Raw genomic sequence first — 19,518 nt, 5'->3', positions numbered from 1 at the left:
GTCCTGTTGTCATTCCATCTGAAAACAGCCCTGCTTCCCCCCCTCCCCAAGTCAACCAGCCTTGTGAAACGGCAATGTCCAAACAGAATCTGGTGAGGACTGAAACCTCAGCTGCACGTGGGTTAGTGATCAGTGTCCTTAAAGGGTAAGTGGGGCATTTTTGGATTATCTCACCCGGTTGCTGTAGAATTAACAGCTGAATTTATCAGCTCATGTGGTCAGCTGTGTCAAAAGCTACCAGAACATCACACAAGGTAAGCAGCTACGTGGGATCCTTGTGGCTTTCAAGGAGACAACCATCCGCAGCCAGGCCAGCTGGGAGCCAGGCTGTGCCCAGAGAGGCATGGCACTGGCCAAGAATGACACGGCCAGAGCACTCTGGGACACACATGGGTTTGCCATGGGGTCCTCCTCCTCCCTTTGACAAACCTCCCCGAAGGGAAAGGCACTGATGGGCAGCATCCCTGGGGGAGCGCCTGAGCAAGAACAGATGCCCTCTGCTTCTCTGCCCAGCTCCCCTCCAAAACGATCCGACATGCCCAGAAAGCAGAGTATGGGAGATGATGATTAACGGCTTTGTTTACTCTTTTCAGATATAACAGGCAAGAAGATAACATTTGCTGAAATACAGATCTGTCATAAAAATACGCAACCAAAAATACAAGTAAAACAAAACAGTCTTCACGTCTTAACTTTCCAGATGTAAGTTTCTGAGCTCCCACTTGGGTTGTTATTATTATTATTACTACTATTACTATAATAATAGGATTCCCAGTCGTGGAGCAGAACCAGCACACGTATAGAAATGTAAGACTGCAGACGAGAGGCGAGTGCAGCCAGCCAGGGGAGCAGACATTGCCTCGCCTGCTTTTTTCAGCATCCCGAGTGCTCGTAACCACCAGATCCACTGCGGAGCCTCGGCAAGGCAGGCAAGCTGCTGAGAGACCTCGCCTAGCAGAAGAGACTCCAAATCCTTTTACAGCCACAGATTTGGAAAGTACTGGCCACAGCTGTTAGAAAGGAGGAGGAGGTTCAGGAGCAGCCTCAAACCTCTCTAAGCAGCAGCCCGTCCCTCTATCACTTTACCTTCAAACATGGGTTTAAGCTGCAAGGTTTGGAACCAGGCTCAGGGGTTTTGGGGCTCTGCTTTCCCCCAAACCCTGGGTCAGTTTGGATTTAGGGATTTGGCCTCTGTTTGTCAATGAGAGAAGGGCGAGCTGCAGACTTTGGATCTAAATTCAACCCTTCCCAAACTTCCGCGGGAATGCTCCGACCCATCTCTATTTGTCTTGGGTAGGGGAGTCGCTGTGATGCTATCTGCAGTGGAACTTTCCATTAGCAACAACACGAGAGACAAAGAGCTCATGCTCTGACCTTTCTAAAACTATTCCTTAACAAAATTTACTCCAGTAAGGAATTCACAATCCTCTTTGGTTTTACTCATTTAATTGATACGGACATAAAATATTTCACGTTGTTTTAATAATAGTTTGGTTTTTCTGCTATTTAAAAAAAAAAAGTTCATTTCTCCGAACATATTTTTAGCAAAAATATTTTGCTTGAACTTTTTTCCTCTGCCTTCAAAGGCTGCTGCACAGTTCTGGGGTGCTAAATACTAAACTCACATTCTACCACTCCATCTCCTCCCATTTGGATGGTAATCACAGGATCCTGATGCCAAACTCTGGAAGATATTTTTTCCAGCAGCAGCATCTGGCTTCTTGGCAGACCCCGCGAGCAGTTGTGTTGGCAGCGGTGGGAGCTGCTTGAGTCTGTCATGTGTTTAGGCTGCTGCAGAGCTGTCTGAACCGCCTTGTTGCCTTAGACAGTATGTTCTCTTGACTTCCATTTAATTTTGATAAATTTGTGCACTCTGTTGTCCGCCTGGTAACGAAAGTCTGTCAATCCTGAAAGGATCTATATATAGTTTCGCTAATCAAGAATAATAACGGATGTTTGCGGAGAGCTTTTCAGCCCACCCGAGCCCAGCTCCTGCTCAGCAGACGAGAACTGCTCCGTGACCTCTGCAGAAGGATCGTTTTGCACGCCGCTGAACGGCAGCCACCTCCAGAAGGGATCGCGGGAGCCATCGAACTCGCAGGAGACCCTCGAGGTCCAGACACGCTCTCCGCTGTCCCGCCACATGCCAGGAACACTCTGACTAATGCTTGTCACGGGAAGACCAAGACTCCAGCCTGCAAACTGACTCACACAGCTTGTCAGAGAAGCCCCTGTTTTGCCTCCTGAGTACCTTAAATTTTGTATTCTGGTGAAGGCACACCGGGAGGGATCTGCCCCTCCTGCTTCACAGACTGGCAGTGGAATAACTTCGAACTTGACTTGCTTTCACGCTAAATGTAGACAGAAGTAAAGAATGGATTTATTTCCTACAATGCAAATATTTAAATATACTTCCTCTTTCTGGAGAAAGATGCACACGAAAAAAGCAATCTCTGCTTAGCTACATATTCCCTTGTCAAGCTGGAATTTCTCTCTCGATTTCACCCACTGACAAACCCCCCAGGGCGCTTGTGCAGCTCTCCGGGCTGTGATTCAGTGCAAGGTTTTGCCCTTCTGTTCCCACTGCTGGACATCACTGGTTTAGGAGACATTATTTCTTTAGACATGCTCTTTTCTTCCCAAGGCTCAAAAAGTCCCCGAGGCTCAAAATCGCTTTGATTCAAAAGATCAGTATTTCGTTGAGGTAACACATTTTAACACTTATTCCAGAAGATTATTAACCATCCTTGCTCAGCGCTAGGAATGCAGATGTCTCTCTGCACGGCCAGGTAAGATCCTCCCATGGCCAGAGCACAAACAGAAGCCAAGAGCACCAATCTGATTTGGGTTTCCCAGGTTACCTGCGGCAGGGGGACACGAGGACAGGTCCTCTGACGCTCCAGTGAGGGCCTTCATCACTGAACTGTCGCTTCTGTACACCTGCAGCACACACAGCACCCATCTGTTGTGGGTTTCTCTCTCCCTCCCACTCCTATTGCAGGGCTGGATGAGCTTCTTCCCAACCACAGTGACCACATGGGCATCTGCTGGAGAAAATACTGAATACAGATGAGTAAGCATTTCAAGATTTCATAGCCTTAAAAAATTTGAACTACAGATCCTTTCAGGAACTTGGTGAAAGCAGTACTAAGATGGACCCTACTGCACATGGGGACACTGAGCCAAAGCTGCCCTTGAACCACAGAACCAGAACAGAGATGAAAATCAACTTCTGTAAATCAAGTAGGCTGTTCTTGTATGCTGCTATAAAACTGATCCCTACAAGAATTAAGCTGAGGCCTAGTTGTACGCAGAAGTATTACTGCAGGTCATTGTGGGGTATCCCAAAGTTTTATTTCTGTAACTGGATTTAGTTCCACTGGACATAGCTCTCAGTTGCTGGAACCGATGACCTGCCGGATTGTGTGGTATTTTTGTTTCGATTCCATATGCAAGCCACCCTACAAACCTGCTACCGGAGGGGATGGTGAGGGGACAGCACTTCAAGGAGGAGGCTCAAACTGCCCCGTAACCCCATGGGAAGGGGGCAGGTGGGGACCCGTGGGCTGTTTGCTATGCCAGCAACCGACCCTACGGATTCAACGGCATCTGCAAAGAGAGGTCGCTTGGGTGCTGGAAGGCACAGGGACTCTCTTCCCTCAGTTCCCTGCCGAAGGGACGTAGCCCTCTCTGTCCAGGATCCAACCACGTAGCAGCTTGCCCTCTCCCGGGCTGCCCCTCCTGCCTGCGATTCCCTGTGCACAGGTCTCCTCTCAGAGGTGGATCTGCAAGTCCTGCGACGTTAAGGTCCATAGAGAAACTGAAATCGAGAGGTCAGAGCTGCGAGAGCACTGGCTGATCAAGGATCACACCAGGAGGATCTCTGGCTCAGAAATACTTTAGCCCAGCACGTGATGAGAGTATCTATCTCCAAAATTTTCTACAAAATCTAAATAAAACTCTGCTACTCCAATCCCAAAGCTGATTTCTACACAGAGACATTGGAAAAGCGACTTGTGGTTTGCCAGAGTGTTTCAGAAGAAAACAAAAGTTTGGAAACGACTTGCATTGTTTGTTTATTTATTAAGTCTGAACTGGGAAATAATTTTGTTGCCCCTGCTTTTATATTCCCTTCTGCAGCTTTGGCATGGTTGAGGGATTTGTGTGACTATCTCCAAAAGATCACAATCATATAAAATTTAGGAACAGGTTTGTTCTTGATTATTTACCAGTTCAATTCACCATCCCTAATTTCTTTGCACTTGCTGAGATATGACTACATCCAACCTGATAAATCTGGACATTTCAGAAGTCTGTCTGAACGAGAACCCCGACTCAGACGTACTCCCAAGAAGTTTTGCTGACATACGGATTCAGAGAGACCTGATCGGGTTTCAAACTTTTTCAGTTCTTTTTCTAAGATCAACATACATGCCAGACATTTTGTGATTCACTCAACACTAATAAACAATCATTTCACTATTGTAAAACCTCATTCGACTGCTATTTCCAATCCGTATCAGAAATGCTGCTTTAATAAACTCAATTCATGCGTTTCGTCTGAATTCACAGGAGTTACCCCGTGGGTGATTTTGGATCAATGTATTTAATTTGTTTTGTGGGAGCGAGGAACATTCCTTCCTCATATATGCGGTTTATTTGTGTCTATGCATTTTGCAAAGGAGAACATAAGTCATTTAAGGAGCCAGTTTAGGAAATGTAAGGAACCACATTAAGAAATTAGGGAGATGGATCATTTGGAGGCACTCTTTTAAGCCCCCACAGAAGCTATGTTGTTGAAAACTTTATGAAGAACTAGCCCATGCAGCATCTCAATGTATTCCCAGAAATTCCAGAAATGTTTAATCAGATATTTAGAATTTCCAGTATTAACCAGAAGTGCTGCCAGTGGAAAGCTGGACTTCTAGCACAAGACTTCTGTCCTATTAAGGCAGGTTTGCTTGTTGTTAAAAGGTGTTACTTCCCGGAATTTTATGATGGAAGGGATACAGAAGTAATGGTTCATAGCAGTCGTGCATTTTATAGATAGCCAGGAGTTATAAGCAAATCCCAAGACATACAGTCTATTTTTACTTAATGACAGAACAGTGCAGAGATAAGGTTGTACAGGACACTCGAGGGATGCATGTCATTCCCACTGTGTCCAGACGTTACTGCTACACGCCTCTCCAAACGTCTTCTGGAGATCCCAGTTTAAATCTCCGCATTTGAAATGCCTTCAGTGAAGCAACTAGGTCTAGTCTGATAAATTTTCTGAGAGCTATGAAGTGCTGAATGCTTTCAACGGCCTTTTTTTGCATTTGGGAGTGAAACAAGGTCAACTCTCCCCAAAAGCTGCTTAACCACTTGCAGGGTTAGGTGTTTAGACAAGTAACGGCATTGGCCTGGACAGGAGAAGGGGAAAGAACCCAAGTGAAATCTTCACTCCACTGACATTAATCAATAACCTCCTGTGCCTTCAGCAGTACCAAGGTTTTGGGCAAATATCTACATATTTCATAACCTCAAAAACTGCCCGAGTTCCTTTCACGCAGCTGACACAGATTCAAGGTTGAAGTTTCCTCACTTAGCTGGGCAGGTTCACTGCTTCCCACTCAGTCAGTTCTCCGGGTCACCACGTATTCCTTGCAAATTGAGGGAAAAGTCTTTCTGGATACTTCTAAGAATCCCATCATTTTTTTAAGCGGGCTTGAATTGTTCTGGCAATGCAGCTTTCCATATGTATGTTCCGAACAGGCTCAGAGCAATCAATCTAGCACAAACAGAGGACAGGCAGGCATTTACTACCTATAAATACCATCAATGTTTCTGATCGCCCTCTTCCCTACCTGTATTGTAATCAGGTGGTATTATGGCTTTGCTAGGAAGCTTTACTGAGATATAAAATAGATCATGACCAAGGGATGAGACACAAAGCCAAAAGGATGCTGGAAAACAAAAAGCGCACAAGCTGACAAACACAGCCCTTTGGAAATGTAATCACCATCATCACACACATTTTTTATATTGCGCTTTTCATTTGATGATCGCTGAGTGCATTAGAGCCTCTCGCGGTATAAATCAACACAGCTTCACGGAATTCACACTGACTCAGCTCAGAAACCTGACCCATGTCATTTTTCTCCTCTCCACCAGTCCTCAGTTTTGGCTCTGTCTGACCTCCAGAGACTGAAGTATCCAAGACTGTCACCACAGCTGAAAACATTCTTCTAGCTGAACATCTACCCGAGGCATGGCCACGTCCATCACAACGGCAGAGCAGAGGGCGGCTGCAATTCCCCTCCGGAGCCTCTCCCAGCTGCAGTGTCCACCCCACCACCGGCCCCCGACAGCCAGCCCTGCCCAGCCTGCGAAGTGAGTGCTGCTATGGCTCAGGACGAGCAAAAGCAGGTGGAGACAAGTGCTTTTTGGATATTCACAAACATCCCCAGGCTACCCTTGGTTAGAAGGAATGCTTCCAGGCAGCAAAGCTGGGGAGGCGAGGTGTGAAGGCAGTCGGTACCTGTCCCACAGGCTGGGATGTGCATACAGCGCATCATGAGCTTGGAGCATCATCCCAGGAGTCCTCCAGAAAGCCGTGAGCTCCCTGCACAGCGCTGCTAGCTTGCTTCAGCCAGACAGTATGAAAACAGAGAGCCTAAATTAAAGTCTCTGGTCATTGGGAGAGACCTGTGATTGTACAGCAGTCAATTAATTTGATGTCTCCTGCCTGCGACTTTCATGCTGTCATGAGACACCAGGCAAAAGAGACCTCTTGAAGGCCAGCCCGAAACTCTACATTCCTGCCCATCTCATGCTACTTTCCCTCCCCTATCTGGGCTGACTGTCCTGGAGCCCTTGCAAATCAAGAGATCTTACTGCAATCAGTTCAAATAGATTACTCGGGTACTTTCCACAGAGGGTAATGAGGAAGTTCAGAGGCATCCTGTTACCTTTTCATTAAACAGAAGTGTCTTTTATCTGCTGTATTATAGGCTATGAACATCTCAGCTGAGATTTCTTTAAGTATGACTCTAACCTTTTGTAAGCAAAGTTTATCTGGCGTGAACCATCCGTCAACCAGAGTTTGCACCACTGAACCGAGAGACATCAACAGCCCCAGAACCACAACAGCAAGACACAGACTATTCAGATAAAGAACAAAAAAAAAAATTACAAAATGTTTCTGTGTTTTACTAACTAAAGTTTCCATTGCTGATGGCTGAGAATCTTGCTAAGGGTTAGGTAGGGGCTTACAATACCTGCAAATTGTTCTTTGATAAAGTGGTGTGGTTTAGGCCTCCTGACACCCCGTTGGCAGCAATTACCTCTTCCTATTTTTACTGCATCTATTGCTGTGCACAGTCCATTTATTCAGAAAAGCGCCTGTAAGTTGGTGCTTGTCTGCAAAGACTGCGCCGGAAGGTACAGAGCTATTTTGCTGATTTATCTCTCAGCCAAACCCCCAGGTGCCCAGGGTCCCAAATTACAGACATGAAAAGCTGTGTGATAAAAGGCATGAGGGACAGGGACAGGACACCGTCTCGGTATCTGGAGGGCAAGGTTCTCTTCTGTCTCTGTTATGAAGAGAGGAACGTTCAGACAATATATAACAAAGCATAACTGAAAGAGATCTGGCCTCTCGAAAGCCACTGTGGCTGCTCATCTGGGCAAGAGCCCTGGGATGGGCTTTCAGTTTGCTCAAAATCCTCTCCTACGTGCCATTCGCTTTTGGCCATCCCCCGACACCAGACTGAAGCAAACAGCTCTGCAGCGCGGGGCCAGAGTGACAAACGTACATCGAAAGGTAACCTATGGCACTGCAGCAGAGAAGGCTCTCACTCCCCGGAGGTGAAAGATCTGCAGCTTTTGCAGGAGGACATGGACGCACATGTAGAAATTAAGATTTCTTTTTAAAAAATAATTTAGTTGAAAGTAGGAAAAAATACTCTCGCGGTAACCTGTTCATAGGCACTGGCGAATTTAGCATTAAATCACATACTCTCCCTGGCACTGGTGCAGAGGAAGGTATTTCCTGAACAGCTCGTTTCAAGTTTCATTCATAGGTACTGTCTAAAATTAGACCCACCACTTTCATTCAGGTCCAAATCCTTTGCCTAGTGTAACATTTTTTAGAAACAGAAACTCAGTTAAATGTGCTCCATCATCCGCACTATTCCCCCGGGTTGGCTGAGGGCTGCAAGTCCCACCAAGCGAAGCAAGAGAGCTCGGCTGGCAGCGGAGGCTCGTAAACCTGTGGCTAAACGCAAAGTACCTGTTTTTATGGGTGATCGCAAACTCAAAAAAGAAACAAGCGCTCCCTTTGACTCTGGGCAAAGCACACCCTGTGCCACAGAGATAAACAAATGTTCGGTGGCCAAAGTCTCGCCCGTGAGCCAAGGCTCTGACGGCGGAGCCCTGAAACGTGGCCAGAGGATGCTCTTGCCTTGACAAGACGGAGCTGTGAGCTTCACCAAGCATCCAACTCCACGTCCCAAAATGCCGTACGACAGGCGACCCGGTTTGCTGGCTGAAGCCATTCCTTAGAAGGAATCCCTTAGAGGGAAGGGCCTCACCAACAAACTGCATTGGCTTGGGGTGATTTTGCCCTCAGCTCATTAACTCAGTTCACGGCCTTCAAGCTGGCAGACGGTTTTGGTTTCAGAGTCTATCAGGCGAGCGTGAGTGGCAATGTCCTCTGGACACTCTCAACGTCCTCCGGACACCGTCCTCTCCGCACATGAAGGCAGGCCGGTGCGGGAAGCCCTGATGGCTGTGGGCACCTGACGCGGAGACCTCAGCGCAGCCTCCGGCGCAGGCTTCCCCATCCCAGGCCGCGTCTTCCCGCCTGCCACACCATGGGAAGGAAGAGCTAAAACCTGTGTCCTTCAAAGCTGTTCCGGTGCTCCCAGAGAGCTAAGCCCCACTGATGCTGGGGCTTTACAGAATCACAGAATCCCAGCATGGTCGGGGTTGGCAGGGACCTCTGTGGGTCACCCAGTCCAACCCCCTGCCGAAGCAGGGTCACCCAGAGCAGCTGCACAGGACCTTGTCCAGGCGGGTCTGGAATATCTCCAGAGAAGGAGACTCTACAACCTCCCTGGGCAGCCTGTTCCAGGGCTCCGTCACCCTCAAAGGGAAGAAGTTCTTCCTCATGTTCAGATGGAACTTCCTGTGCCTCAGTTTGCTCCTGCCGTTGTCACTCCAGCGTGAAGGCGGGACAGTGAAATCCAGCCACCGAAGGCCGGTGATACAGCATGCCTATTGCTCAGAATCACAGTAACGACCACTGGTAATGCAAAAAAATAACAGTGGGGCGTGCCAGGGCCCTGCCCAGGACAGCCATGCCCTGGACGCTCGCAGAGGGACAACCCCCGAGGCCTTGGCGCTGCGCAAGGCTGCGATGGCCACAGGCGAGGCACCGGCTGCTGGCAAGTGAACAGCAACCAGACACTTATTGGCAAAACCCAAGAGAGCGAGCAAGCTGCCTATTTTTAGCACTTGTTAATTGTTTTAAAATCCATCTGGCAACAGCTGCTAAATAATTGAGCATTTTGACCCACACGCCTGAAGCAGTACGTAACATAATCCCACGCAATGGACGACTCGGAGAGCTATGGCGGTGGAGACGGCACCGAGGGCAAGGCCCTCGGACGGCCAGGGCTGGATTGCCTTCACCTGACCCCTGGCATCTAAGAGGGAGAAGAACTTGTCAAGCCAGCTGGTGAGCCTCTTCCGCGGGACCTGGTGAGAGAGGAGGGCTCATCCCACCCACCGTGAACACCTCTGGGGATGGGACACCTGCCCATGGATACACTTGCTTCATAGATAAGAGAAGGAGACAAAATTATTAGTGCAGATCAGAAGCTTAAAATCTAGCTGGTCAAAGTCATTTGAGGTTTTTGACCCGAATATTAGGTCAAAGCCCTTGATATCAGCTCCAAAGCACACCCCAGCGGGCCATTCCTGGGGAAATCCCGGAGCCAGAACGGACGGAGCACACAAGGATAAGACGTAAAGCATTATTCCTGTTTATCCACTCGAGACCTTCCAAACCACGGACTTGGGAAAGGTGCAGCCGGCGGCGTGGCTCGCCTCAGGAGCCTCGCCGTGCGTCACACCAGGACTCCTGCCCTGGCTTTGTGTGGGTATTCACGCACCAATTGGACACAGTCGAGCGTCTGCTTTTTGGGGAATGTGTTTCTCTCGCATTTAACTTCAGATCTGAAAAGCATTCAGCTCCCTCCTCCCTTCCTCCTGGAGGCTCATGAATCACAGAGCCGCCAGACGAATGAGTCACCCAGCCAGTTTTTGGTCAAGCATGCCAGTCTGGGAGGCTCTTCTGTGATCAAATGTGAGCGGGGCTGGCTTTGTCGGTGACCGGCCATCTGTAGAGTCCTAGGGGTCATCCCCGCTCGCTTTGTGAGTTGTCTCCGTCAGGTTGTAATTGCTCTTTTGTCAGGAAAACTTGTGAACGTATTAAGGGAGGGAGGCAGGGGAGAGGGTGGGGGGTTTCTTAGGAAGGAGGGCTTCAGAAGGCTTCCCAGGATGGCGGCGGCAGCCGGAGGAATTGTTCTCCAAAGTCTCAGTTCATTGAGCTTGAACTTCCAAGCAAACCCGGCCCATCCCTCGTGCCTGTGAACCGACCCAGAGGACTCGGCTCACGGAGCCTGTGAGGATCCCTATCAAAGGCTCCCTCCAGTCCCCGGCAAGCGGCACGCACCGCAGCTGCCCCCGGCCCAACACTGAAAACCGAAATCACGGGATCTCCGGTGGTGATGAATCTTTAGGACTGGTATGGACCACACATGTTTTAATAACTTCAAATATGGCATGCTAAGAAACAGTTGCCTTGACTTCTTCCTGAGTAGTAAGCTTGAAATCTGCCACCGGCTTGCCAAAATATTTTTTTTCTTTTATCAAAAAGAGAGAGAAAATAGGTGAGGTTGCAGTCCTCCCATGTTAAAATGCAGAGTGGGGTCCTTTTCAGGCATTCAAAGCGAGTTTGATCTCCCTAGGAATCATCGATTTCATTATTACTAAATTAGGCATGGACTGCGCTCCCCTGGGAAGCCAGCTTTGCCCTCTCTCACACCTCCCACCTCGTCTGCTCCAGTGCCAACCACGACGGGCAGGCATCCCCTCTGAGCCACTCGACTTCCCTCTCTTCGTAATTTGGTGGCTCAGGTCTGCTCGTGGAGGAGGCAACCGGGAAGGATGACACCTCTTACTGCTTCATCTAGGCTGGAGGAAGGATGGCATAGTCAGTACCACCTCCGCGTGAAGCGGGTGAACACACAGTAGTAGTTTACTTGCTGCAGAAGGAGAGTGATACAAAGAGGGACCAAGGAAACAGGAAGGGTCAAAGGATCTTTATCTAGATCACAGCGTGAGATCTGCGGCCTCACACTTCATGCTATGGAGGTTTCTTCAGCAGTAAATGAGGATCATTGCTTTCCTACTTTTGTGGTTCTGGGAAACACCTGGATAGCCACAGAGGTTTCAGCAAGTCAGAGTGGATGTGTCTATGGTTTCCTATATAGGAAACAATCAGCACCTTTCCCAAAAAGCCACTTGCAGACAAATTTCCAAAGGTTGCCAGCAACTCAAGCTCTATCATCAAACAATTTGGGATACGTGACAATGTGGCCTCTCTGAGACTTGGTCTCTGACCAAAGGATCCAGCCCTTGGGATATCACCGCTCAAACAAGCAGATCCAGCTTTGCAGGAAACCCAGCACAGCTCCTGCCTGGGACCTCCAGCCTTCTCCTTGTCCTGTGCTTTTAGGAAAACGAGTAACACCTTTTTTTTCAGTATTATTTAGGTAGCTTTACTCAATATAATTTCAAATACTAAACTGCTTAGGGTAAAAGACAAGGTGACTTTATTCCAGCAAGGGTAAAGATTGTATACTTTGTTGAAAACTTGAACATACCTTTACGAAAGCAGAGAATAACCAAACAACACTGTCTGAACAGCTGCCCTGAACTTCTCTCTATCACTTGGGACCTTTCAGACATCACTCCGTTCCAGGAGTGAAGGGCAGACCCACCTTCTCCTGGCATCCTGTACATGGCCGTTCAGGTTACACCTCAAGGCTTTGGTACCCAGGAGGGCTTTGTCTAAAGCCTCTCGCTCTTTGTCCCTCCCTGCCACCTTTTCTTAGCTTCATGATCTTTGCCCATTATCTAGCCCTGAAATAAGCTGGAACAGATTTTCGAAACTGTTCAAATGCTGGCCATCTATGTTCCTGCCTGCTCCAAAAATGTGGTGTAGTGACCCTGTGCTTCCCACAACCAAAGCTACTCTCCCCCTTACCACGCTTCATATCTCTTCTCTATCTACCAGATATATTCACTTACTCATGGCTGAAATTAAATATATACATAAAAATAAAATTACTAAATATACCTCAGTCTGAGTATTTTACAGTCTCGGGACCACGCAGAGCTGGTAAGGGTGCACTGAACATATTTTTCACAGGCACCCAAAAGAAAAAGATAAAACATATTCCGGCTCTCAATTATTGAATATAAATCCAGGAGTAGATTAGGCACACAAGAACCCATAGCTGTGACATGCAAACATGGGATGATAAGTATGGTGCTATCTAGAAAGAACAGCTGTAGTTTTATCACTTTCTTAATTTGCTTCTTTTCACAGACGTATTTTTTGCATCTTGATCTTTTCTCTAAAATGGCTGGAGTCAGCCTGGGAAACACTGCAGCTGCGAAATCTGATGGGCCAAGCAAGCAGCGGCAGAGTGCATTTTCAGTAACATCTTAGTGCTACTGGAGTCCTGAAACCCTCCCTCCCTTCCTGACCTTCCCCAGAGAAGTGATTCCTTCCTGGCTGCTTCCAGGCAAACACGAGCTCATTTTCTGTCTGTCCATCTCTCTGTCCATCAGTCTATCCTTGATGCTGCTGCCACTGTGATGGCATCCTTTGTGCAAGCGTAACGGCAGCAGTAGAACGTCTCACAAACAATCGAGATCTTTTCCACGTTTTGTCTATAATAGAAAGAAATACTGGAAAACCTGATGACAACTGCACGTCTGAACACTGCTTGCTGCTCAGGGTGAAGCAAAGGATGAAGTAAAGTGGGGCTAATAATGTGAAAGTATGTATCCACAAACGGCGATTTTACATGACAAATGAAATTGTTTAAACCTTTCTGCGTTAAAGTGAGTCCCTTTTACTGGCAAAAATGCCTATTAAAAGCTTATTTCAAAATCATACACAGGAGTATTTAGGGAAAACGAATTTTAAATTGCATACACCAGATTCATCTCATGAGCACGCTCCTCTAACCAAGCCAAAGAAAGGACATCTTGTGACTAACTTGGCCAATCACCACAAAATCACATAGCAAAGATATTCATGAATGATCCACCTGGATTAATTCAAGAATGCATCTGCCAAATAGTTTATGGAAATCAAGAGATATCTGCGAACATTTCAGGAACAGAAAAAACCAACCACGTTCTCTAGACTACTGCTGCACATTATCCCCTCTCTTCTGTGATTTGGTGGCATCTCCCCATGTTACACACGTCCAGCGTTCCCTGATCACCGTTCAAAGAAGTGCAAGGGTTGGTCCCTCCTTCAGGAACTTCCCTGAACATCTATGGTAACGTTTTTTATCATCTGCTCTGCGGCAGTTGGCAAAAGTGGAAGGCGCAGCAGAGCAGTATCACTGAATGTTTTCCTGAGGAAAATCTAACCTCTGAGTCTCAGAAATTAAAATAAGCAGATGAGGGTTTGTTTCTTTTCTTAAATGGCTTCTGCTAACGGGTCTCACCAGCAAGCAGCCCCTGGTACCCCCAGAGATTCTGGCTACTTGCGTGAGGTGAAGATCCATGTGAGATTATTTTCTCTGTAAGGTGAGACTGCGTAAGCTCACATGTTTAAAAGAAACAAAAGGAAAGCCTGTTTGTTTGTTTGTCTGCAAATGTAATTAAACTGTGGACTGGCCAGAGAGCTGTATGGAGGCCAAAAAATATAAATGGATTTAGAAAAGACATAGCAACATAGTTCCCAAAGATTAAAGCTTTGGCCACTACTAGTCATATGAAGTATGGCTAACACTTCTAAGCCAACTTCTCGAGTTAACAGGAATTCCTTAAGCACCTTGCGTTGTTAGGTAGATTTCCCATCCCTTAAAATCTCAACCTCTGCAATACTGGGAGAACGGTCAAGCCCAGAGTCCTGGCATACACATCATGCTGTTGATTATTTCTGCCTATTGCTGCTTAACATCCACTGACAATTCTTCTCCCCTTACCGCCTCACTCAAAATAAACCCTTAAAATGCAAAGGCTAGCCACCACCCGAACCAGAAACAGGCTCAAAGACCTGTGAGGACCATCGGTACGTTGCTTCTCATCCTCAGAGGAAATACAAAGTACCCTCAAAGCCTCACAAACGCTCTGCCAATGCCTCCACTGGGTGCCCGACACCTGCACTCCTCCAGCCACTCCAAAGGTGCAATACAGAACATGATTAACGCCCGCACTGCAGAGCTGCATTTACACACATTTACACAAAATTTGGAGCTAAATGCTTGAGGGAGGGGTCACAGACAGGAGCAAAATTACCAGTGAGCTTTCTCTTGCTTCTTAGCAGGGGTGTCAGTGATCAGCAGGGCTTAATGCGGCTATGTGCATGTTGAACGCATGCAAAGTTGCTGCTAACGCCAGAAAAACCACCTGATTTGTAACGAACGCTCATGAACGCCAAGGTGGTGGATGGAAACTCGAGGTGCTTGAGATCCGTAAAGTGAGTCTGGGAGCAGCACAGCAAGACCATGTAAAGAGAGACACGGCCCGAGGAACATGGTTGCAGGACAACGTTGGAAGACCAAGCCAGATCTGTTTCACCACCCCCTCACATCACAATGTTGTGCAAAGTATGAGAAGAGGTTAAGAAAAAATGTTGTAATGAACTTATTTACTTAAAGAACTATTCTGTGCGGAATGTGACACAAACTACTTACTCCAGCTTTGCACGGCCATGTCTCCAGCACAACTCCACTTTGTCCTCCTCTTTCACTCAGCACTATGGAGGCCACCTTTGGAGTTTCCTAGAAGATCCTGGATCTACAGTAGTTTATTATCTTCTCAAGTCTTCGGCTGTAGAGATTCAGCAATGTTCCCAAAAAGTTTCACATGAATCAATTTCTATCATCATTACTGTAACAACACTGCAAGATTCTCACCTTGAACTACAGCCCCTGAGTTTGCTTTTCCACAAAGGAGCATCTTTCTCATTTTTTTCCTCTCCATTTACTGTAAAACTCCAGGTCAAAGGAGGTTTGACAGCTCTGAGATTAAAAGTTTATAAAGACAGAGCTCTGCACACACACAAGGCAAATAAAACTTGCTCTTATGTAAGAAATACTACCTACACCGGGGACACATTTTTAGTGGCGCCTGCCTCCTCTCTAGTGATTAACTGCTTTTTCTCAATGTCAGTGGCTGCTTTATCATCATTTGCACACAGAAAACCATGGCAACAATGAAATACTATAGTTGTATTAATGCATTAATATGAATGTCTGCCTACTTTACACTGACCTCTTGCTTGGGAAAAGGAAATAATCAGAGCTTCAGCTGAGAGTAGAAGAGGATCACACTTACCAGTGCCTATCAGCATCTCTGGCTTGCAGCATCTTCCAGCACTTATTCAGAGATATTTAAGGACTCTCGTTGACACGAGCTGTACATCCCCGATACCTCCTTGCTGACAAAAATCACAGAAACGTCAACAAAACAAAACCACAAAGACATGCAAAGATTTTTCCAAGGATCACTGCAATTCAACCTTTTTAACATCCTTTCTGGGCTAAAATGCGGCAGCAAACATTCCAGCTTCTGATTAGTGATCTATACCGCTACAAGCAAGGAAGACTGTGCAAGTGCCAAATCACGCCAGGTCCGCTTAGGACCCAAAATTTTAGGCACTCTCAGAAAAAATCTCCCTTGTCCCGTCTTCAGGCAACAATGTGAACGATGCACAGCACCTGCAGCTTCTACTGAACGTAAAACCGAGCCCCTGCCTCTGTGAGGAGGGGGTCTGTCTTGGTTTTATCCCAATCAGCTGGCACTGGTAGTTGGACAAAAGAGTTTGCTTCATTTTCTGCCTGCAGCTCTCTCTCCGTAGCCTGCATACACAACTGTTGTCTCCTGTGCTCCAGGCAGCAACATTCAGAACAAAACACCACAGCCATATTCTCTAATGCATACATTTAAAATTTAAAAGCAATCACCTCTTCATATTCTAATACGAAAATAACAAAGGGGAAAAACCAAGCTATTGGTGAATGTCGAGTTGATCAAATACCTTTTTTTTGTTTTACTGCTGAGCTCGGAGTTGGCAAAGCATCTCAGCAGCTTTGGACATGGAAGCAAAGCAGGATGTTTAGCAATTTGCAACCAATTGCAACTGTTAAGTGATGCACTGAAACTGTTAAAGGAGAAGAAATACAGATCTATTACTATGAAATAGCAGTACTATTGCTGAGTGTGAGCCGAATCTCTTTAGGAAGTAACAGAAGCCAGAATATTGTCATGGATATTTCGATCATATACAAGCTCTTGACTGCTTATCAGGCCCTAAATTCTCCTTTTCTTTGCTCATCATTGAATCGACCAGCTAAGGCATTTTTGCTGGTGTACATTTTTTTCCTCTTGTGACCAAAAATTTATCTGCATCCAGAGCGTACTCAAAAGTACGCGAGACACAAACTTCACCATAGAATCATAGAATAGTTTGGGTTGGAAGGGACCTTTAAAGGCCATCTAGTCCAACCCCTCTGCAATGAACAGGGACACCCACCACTAGATCAGGCTGCTCAAAGCCCCATCCAACCTGACCTTGAATGTTTCATGAGATGGGGCATCTACCACCTCTTTGGGCAACCTGGGACAATGTTTCACCACCCTCACTGTAAAAAATTTCTTCCTTATATCTAATCTAAATCTACCCTCTTTTAGTTTAAAACCATTACCCCTTGTCCTATAGCAACACGCCCTACTCAAAAGGCCCTGCTACCCCTCTACTCTGCTCTAAGGAGGCCCCATCTGGAGTACTGTGTCCAGTTCTGGGCTCCCCGGTTCAAGAAAGATGAAGAGCTGCTGGAGAGAGTCCAGCGGAGGGCTGAGAGGATGATGAGGGGACTGGAGCATCTCTCCTATGAGGAGAGGGTGAAGGAACTGGGCTTGCTCAGCCTGAAGAAGAGAAGGCTGAGAGGGGACCTTACAAATGCCTACAAATATCTGAAGGGTGGGTGTCAGGAGGATGGGGCCAAGCTCTTTTCAGTGGTGCCCAGTGACAGGACAAGGGGTAAAGGGCACAAACTGAAGCACAGGAAGTTCTGTCTGAACATGAGGAAGAACTTCTTCCCTTTGAGGGTGACGGAGCCCTGGAACAGGCTGCCCAGGGAGGCTGTGGAGTCTCCTTCTCTGGAGATATTCCAGCCCCGCCTGGACAAGGTCCTGTGCAGCCTGCTCTGGGTGACCCTGCTTCGGCAGGGGGTTTGGACTGGGTGACCCACAGAGGTCCCTTCCAAACCCTAACATTCTATGATTCTGTGAAAAGTCTGTCCTGAGGTTTCTTACAAGCCCCCTTTAACTGCCGAAAGGCCACAATCAGGTCTCCCCGGAGCCTTCCCTTCCCCAGGCTGCCCAGCCCCAGCTCTCCCAGCCTCTCCTCCCAGCAGAGGGGCTCCAGCCCTCGGATCATTGCTGGGACCTCCTCCGGCCCCGCTCCCACAGCTCCAGCTCTGTCCTGTGCTGAGGGCTCCAGAGCTGGACGCAGGACTCCCGGGGAGGTCTCAGCAGAGCAGGGCAGAGGGGCAGAATCCCCTCCCTCGCCCAGTGTCCACACTGCTGGGGATGCAGCCACGGTTGGCCTTCTGGGCTGCCAGCGCACATTGCCAGGTCATGCTGAGCTTCTCATCCCCCAGTACCTCCAAGACCTTCTCAGAAGGGCTGTTCTCAATCCCTTCATCCCCCAGCCTGCACTGATACTGGGGTTTGCCCCGACCCATGTGCAGGACCTTCCACTTGACCCTGTTGAACCTCAAGAGGTTCGCACAGGCCTACTTCTCAAGCCTGTCTAGGTCCCTCTGGATGGCATCCCATCCCTCAGGAGTGCTGACCACACCACTCAGCTTGGTGTCATCTGCAACCTTGCTGAGGGTGCACCATCCAACAGATTATCATGAACATCATTTCTAATGAATTAATTTTCAAATCCTTGGTCTTTACCTTTCTCCTAAGCCTTCATCTTTGATGTTTGATGCTTAAACCCCAACCTTCACAAAACTGCCTGGTAGAATTCTTTAAAATATGCTGAATATGTCTTCCTTTTCTGTTACTTTTCTAGTTTATTTTTCAGAGTGGGAAAAAAGGGCTTGATCATCTTTATTGGAATTTTCTTGGCATTAAACACTGCAATTAAATGATCTTCCAGTGTCAATACACAAAGGGTAAAATCCTGGCTTCAGGGGAATTATGCTTTTGATTGTGGTGAGATCAGTTGCTTTTCTTCCTTAGTGTTTATAATCTCCCCTCACGGGGTGTATAATCATGAGAAGTGGGAAGATCTGACTACGTTTGTGAAGAACTGTTCAAACGTGCACCACTTTGCAAGTACATTTTGTTAAACCATTTTTGTCGCTGAGTTACTTTATTCCCAACTAAGATCTAAACACTCAAGAAAAAGAAAGCTTTTCATGTGAGAATGCATCATTGCTTGACCGTTTGATAGAAGTCTCCTGCATGTATATGTATATAAATAATTTGCATGAGGGATTTTTACTCTCTTGATAGTATTTCCAGGTACTTTCTCTTTTGATATTCCAACTCTAGCAACTAAAGCAACTTCATGCACTTAAGTCAGAGGTGAATCATAAGAAAGTCAGGATTTGAAATGCTTGAACCCTTCCTTGCAACTTCCACAAATCGACAACAGTTCTTTCAGACCACTCATAACTTGGATTATATGGCCAATGTAAAACGTGTACTACCTAGCAGGCAAATAGAGTGGAAACATGATTCCCAGAAAACAGCAGTTTATAGGTGAGCTACTTGACCTACTTGAGCTTAACTGGAGTTCACAATGTGCAAGCAACCAAATCAATGCAATTTGTAAATCCGGTGGTTATTGTTGATAAGCCTTGGGGAATCAGCTATCACTTTGAAGTGTCTGATTTCCCATCTACCTCTTCTTCAGTGGTCTTGCTTCATCCATCCTCTCACACTTCTGCATCTCTCTCTCTGTGTCTCGTGTTTTGCCGGGTGTTTGCCAGCACCATAAGCTCACTGTATTTTTTCAGTCACTCCTCTCTCAGTAACTTCTCCTTTGGCTGTAAACCACTGCCTTTCCCATAACACAAGCTACTTTCTCTGCTCTCTTTAGCGCCTGCCCTTCCTATTCCTATCACCCAGTCACATCTTCAACAACATTTCTGTGAGTAAGCCCATTCTCTCTTCTCTGGTATAACTCCATCACAT

The 19,518-nt window shown here is 47.0% G+C and overlaps 1 protein-coding gene across 40 annotated transcripts in view; it reads right to left on the bottom strand.

Annotated features, from left to right (window-relative positions):
• LOC142364008 (uncharacterized) overlaps positions 1-19,518 on the bottom strand; it is a 316,325-nt gene that overhangs the window by 60,494 nt on the left and 236,313 nt on the right. For 29 of the 40 annotated variants that reach the window (XM_075442051.1, XM_075442055.1, XM_075442069.1 and 26 more), the window contains 2 exons: positions 15,640-15,742; positions 14,997-15,132 (listed from right to left, as the gene is read on the bottom strand). The exons of 5 other annotated variants lie outside the window; for them this stretch is intronic. Coding sequence is in view for 2 of the 35 variants with exons in the window: in XM_075442094.1 (XP_075298209.1) it covers positions 15,696-15,742 (47 nt within the window). In the remaining 33 variants the exon portion in view is untranslated. Of the gene's footprint in view, positions 1-2,861; positions 3,060-5,159; positions 5,774-14,996; positions 15,133-15,639; positions 15,743-19,518 lie in introns of those variants that run through there. 6 more of the 40 variants (XM_075442053.1, XM_075442054.1, XM_075442094.1 and 3 more) reach the window with 6 other exon arrangements.

The sequence above is a fragment of the Opisthocomus hoazin genome, chromosome 23 (assembly GCF_030867145.1).
Source record: "Opisthocomus hoazin isolate bOpiHoa1 chromosome 23, bOpiHoa1.hap1, whole genome shotgun sequence".
Lineage (NCBI taxonomy): Eukaryota > Metazoa > Chordata > Aves > Opisthocomiformes > Opisthocomidae > Opisthocomus > Opisthocomus hoazin.
The sequence above is the reverse complement of the archived record's forward strand: the minus strand, read 5'-3'. Positions and strand labels throughout refer to the sequence as shown.